We start from the raw sequence: 3,365 nt of genomic DNA, 5'->3' as shown, positions 1-3,365 counted from the left end.
GGCTGGTTTTGTATACTATGTAGTGGAACCTTTTGTAGAGATTTGCACACATGTGCGATCTTTACGAGGGGACATGACGTCGCTTCAAAATTATACACAAGATCTTCAAACGTAACGTCGACCACCGATATGAATACTCAATTACCAAAATCATCCACATTGATGATGTCCGATCGTTTCGACGGCTGAATTTATGCAAACAGTTGTACCAGCGAGTCTAGCTAGCTCTGATTGTACTTCTCTGGATTACGCATTTTATCAGTTCTCGTCAGTAAACTTAACGAGATATACGTCCCTTTGTCAACAAACGTCTGCCCTAATATGCGCACTCAGTGGCATATGCCGTAAATTAGACCTTCGGTCAGATCCTGAAAAGCGAATTGCTTGTCAAAATAACGAGTCTCCCGTCTAAGCCGTAAGCATGGCTGGGTTAGGAAGCCAGGTCTTCTCAACCATTCAAATTGTTTGCCATTAGCAATTTATCAACGCGTGAGTCGTCTTATTCAGTTTATTTTTTTTTCGATCAGCAATAAGCAGTTTTTGCAGCCTGGCCCGTGTCGTATTGTTTCCATATCCATCCCGACTAGTACTTTTTTCCATTGAAAGCGCTCCCCCAGTCGCTACACGACGCTCTGTCCAGCAATAATTAGGTGTCATATTCTGACCCACTCGTTTCCAGCGTTCTTTCGCAGCTTGTACTGCGGCCACTCGTCGCTGCTGCTCTTCAGACCGAAAGTTAGCAGATTTCGTTGTTTTAACTTTCACAACGACGGATGGATAAGAGTGTCGAGGCTCTTTACAAACGTGTGGCTTTCCTCCAGAATCGTTTACTTGCGTCTTTGCTTCCTTTCGAGACTTTTTGCACTCGCAAGGTTGAAAGCGACAGCAACCACCACAACGCGGTCCAAGCGCTCCACCAGTTCCACCGTTCGTCTTGACAATACTATCAGCATTTGTCACAGCATACGTCCCAGGTCCAGGGGTTGATAGACCTTTGCTCACCCAGTAATGACGGTTTTTCCTCGGACTACGGCCAGAGCCGAAGCTGTGAGCTTGAGTTGTCCGATTTACAGTCGCTCTCGCTGGTAACTCATCCAAATCGTCATTTAGGAGATTATCGATCTCTTGAAGCCGCTTTTTAGTCTCCCTGCGCTGTTGAAGCCCTTCAAGTGCCATCGGAATTGTCTTGTCAAGACATCGCATCATTCTGCTCTATACAAACCAGTATAGAAACGAACAGACCAGTCACACTTCTTATATTAGAATTACACTACATAAGCCGGCAACGTAGCAACTGCCCCATACTTGGCTTGATCAATTTTAAGATGGCGTCGCATCTGACGGATAGCCCGTGCCGTCTCTTGCCAAGCTGCCGTACGATCCTCACGGACAGAACCGGGAATGTCGAAACGTTCTCGAACTGTCGAGCGCAGCATCGAGATGCGGTACATTAATAAGAGCGACATGATGACTGCCAGGACCAGTGATCCAACAAGCACCAGGATGCGAACTAGGATACTCGTCGCATCACGATAGGCCTTTGAGCAGATCCACAAGGTAGCAAAGAGCCAAAAAGTGCCGAGCGCGAAAGTTAAGATCCCGTACGCAGTCGCGTACCAGCTTATCGCCCTTGTGTAAGTTTGAATCCCCATTCGGATCTCAATCTGCGCCAAGGGGATGCACGGACAACAAACCTCGAGACTTATATTGGAGGTCATTAATCCTTCAGATTCATCGGGGATCACAGGGCTTGACCATTTCCCAACACTTATACCGTTCGCGTCCTGGCCTGGAGGAGGCTGAAGTTCCAATTCCCCATGCACAGTTTTCTCGACCTTCGGTGTCGACATGACAAAATTGATGACAGTTAATTGCAATAATTGTCAATTCTGCCATTACTATGTTCCACAATAAAGTGTGCACTATACTGTAAAGCTCAGCCATCAATGTTCGAGGAGCTTGTGCACATTGTATGGCTAGCGTAACTTGATGCAGATTTTAAATTACCATTAGTGTTTATCGGTTTGAATTGGGATGAATGCTTTAGTTTGGCCAACTCCTAGATCACACGTATTGACGCACCTTTAGATACTGCTCATGTACTTGCTCATGAATACTCCCTTCGTTATAGTGTCTTCTGACTGAAGCAAGTAAGATTTGCGACTGCAGGAAGTAAAGAGGTCGTGATCAATAGTGCTTCTAACTTGAAGTCCAAAAGGCAAAACGTCTCTAACAAAACTAGCTCGGAATGTGACGATTTTTCGATTTGAATATTCGATGACCACTCTGTAAAGTTTGTTGGATGGCGCCGCTGTTTATCAATTGTAAAATGTCTATCTTGTCCTCTAAGACAAATATTTACTTGAAATCTTAGAATTAACACGAAGTAATCGAAACATTGGAATCAAAGATGCATTCAAATTATGTAAAAAGGTCAAGCTGTGCTATATTCGCAATGTAAAACTTACTACGCAAGATAACTTGGCTGCTTCGCTTGGCCTGACATGAACAAAAACAGCAACCTATGAATCGGACAAGCTTCGTGAATCAATTGCCTTCAGAAGCAAAGATAGGTCGCTTAATTGCGTAGGAAGCGAAGATCAGTCTGCACAACATCTTCGTCATTGTTTTCTGAAGTAGCAGGTCCATAGCCAGACTTTTCGGACGGAACTGGACTGTATGGGGAATCAGGGTGTTGAGTCTGTGCTTCAGGGGTGGTCGTCGAGTGAGAGCCCATTTCGCCTGTTGGTGTGGAACTGTTGGGCTCATGAGATGGGGGAGGAGTCAAGCCGGGCTCAGTTGTATTTGTAGGTGGAGCACCGCCGACCATCGTCGTAGGAGTATGATGGACCGATGATGGAGTCGTTTGGTTTCCATTCGAAGGTGGAGCGCCACCAACCATAGTCGAAGGGGGAGAGGGTGGCATTGGGCTACCAGATCCCGTCGACGGGGGTGTCGGATTACCCGAACCAGGTGTGGGAGAGTTAGACGGAGGAGTGCTGGGTGACGGAGCATTTGAGTGATCACCCTCAACCCCAGTGGGTGTTGTTGCACCAGGTGGATAGTTGTAGGCAAGCTCGGGGCAAGGAGTGTCTTCACCATGACCAACGTTGGGAGTCGATGAGGGTGTTACACCATGTGGTGGTGGAGAGCCCGATCCGGTAGGAGGGGTATTGGTTGAATGATCGCCTCCTACAGTAGGGGGTGTCGAAACACTCGGCGGATAGTTGTAAGTCAGCTCAGGGCATGGCGTGTCATCTCCATGGCCAGCAGTGGGGGATCCTGGAGTTCCAGCGGGCGGAGATCCAGCGGGAGGGACTCCTGGGGTGCCAGCGGGAGGAGTTCCAGCGGGAGGGACTCCTGGG

General features: G+C 47.6%; 2 protein-coding genes across 2 annotated transcripts; both read right to left on the bottom strand.

Moving 5' to 3' along the window:
* Positions 1-471: 471 nt before the first annotated feature.
* PHALS_02179 (Uncharacterised protein family Cys-rich) lies at positions 472-1,850 on the bottom strand (the record flags this gene model as incomplete). The annotated part of the gene is made up of 2 exons (XM_024718934.1): positions 472-1,207; positions 1,270-1,850. 2 exons carry the CDS (start codon positions 1,848-1,850, stop codon positions 472-474), a joined length of 1,317 nt encoding a protein of 438 aa, XP_024572638.1.
* A 728-nt stretch (positions 1,851-2,578) lies between these two features.
* PHALS_02178 (uncharacterized protein) lies at positions 2,579-2,902 on the bottom strand (the record flags this gene model as incomplete). Its single annotated transcript, XM_024718923.1, has 1 exon — positions 2,579-2,902. The coding sequence occupies one exon, from the start codon at positions 2,900-2,902 to the stop codon at positions 2,579-2,581; it is 324 nt and encodes a 107-aa protein (XP_024572637.1).
* Positions 2,903-3,365: the final 463 nt, after the last annotated feature.

Source organism: Plasmopara halstedii, assembly GCF_900000015.1.
Source record: "Plasmopara halstedii genome assembly, contig: Scaffold_179, whole genome shotgun sequence".
Taxonomy (NCBI): domain Eukaryota; phylum Oomycota; class Peronosporomycetes; order Peronosporales; family Peronosporaceae; genus Plasmopara; species Plasmopara halstedii.
Note: the sequence above shows the minus strand (reverse complement) of the source record. Positions and strands in the feature narration are given on the sequence as shown.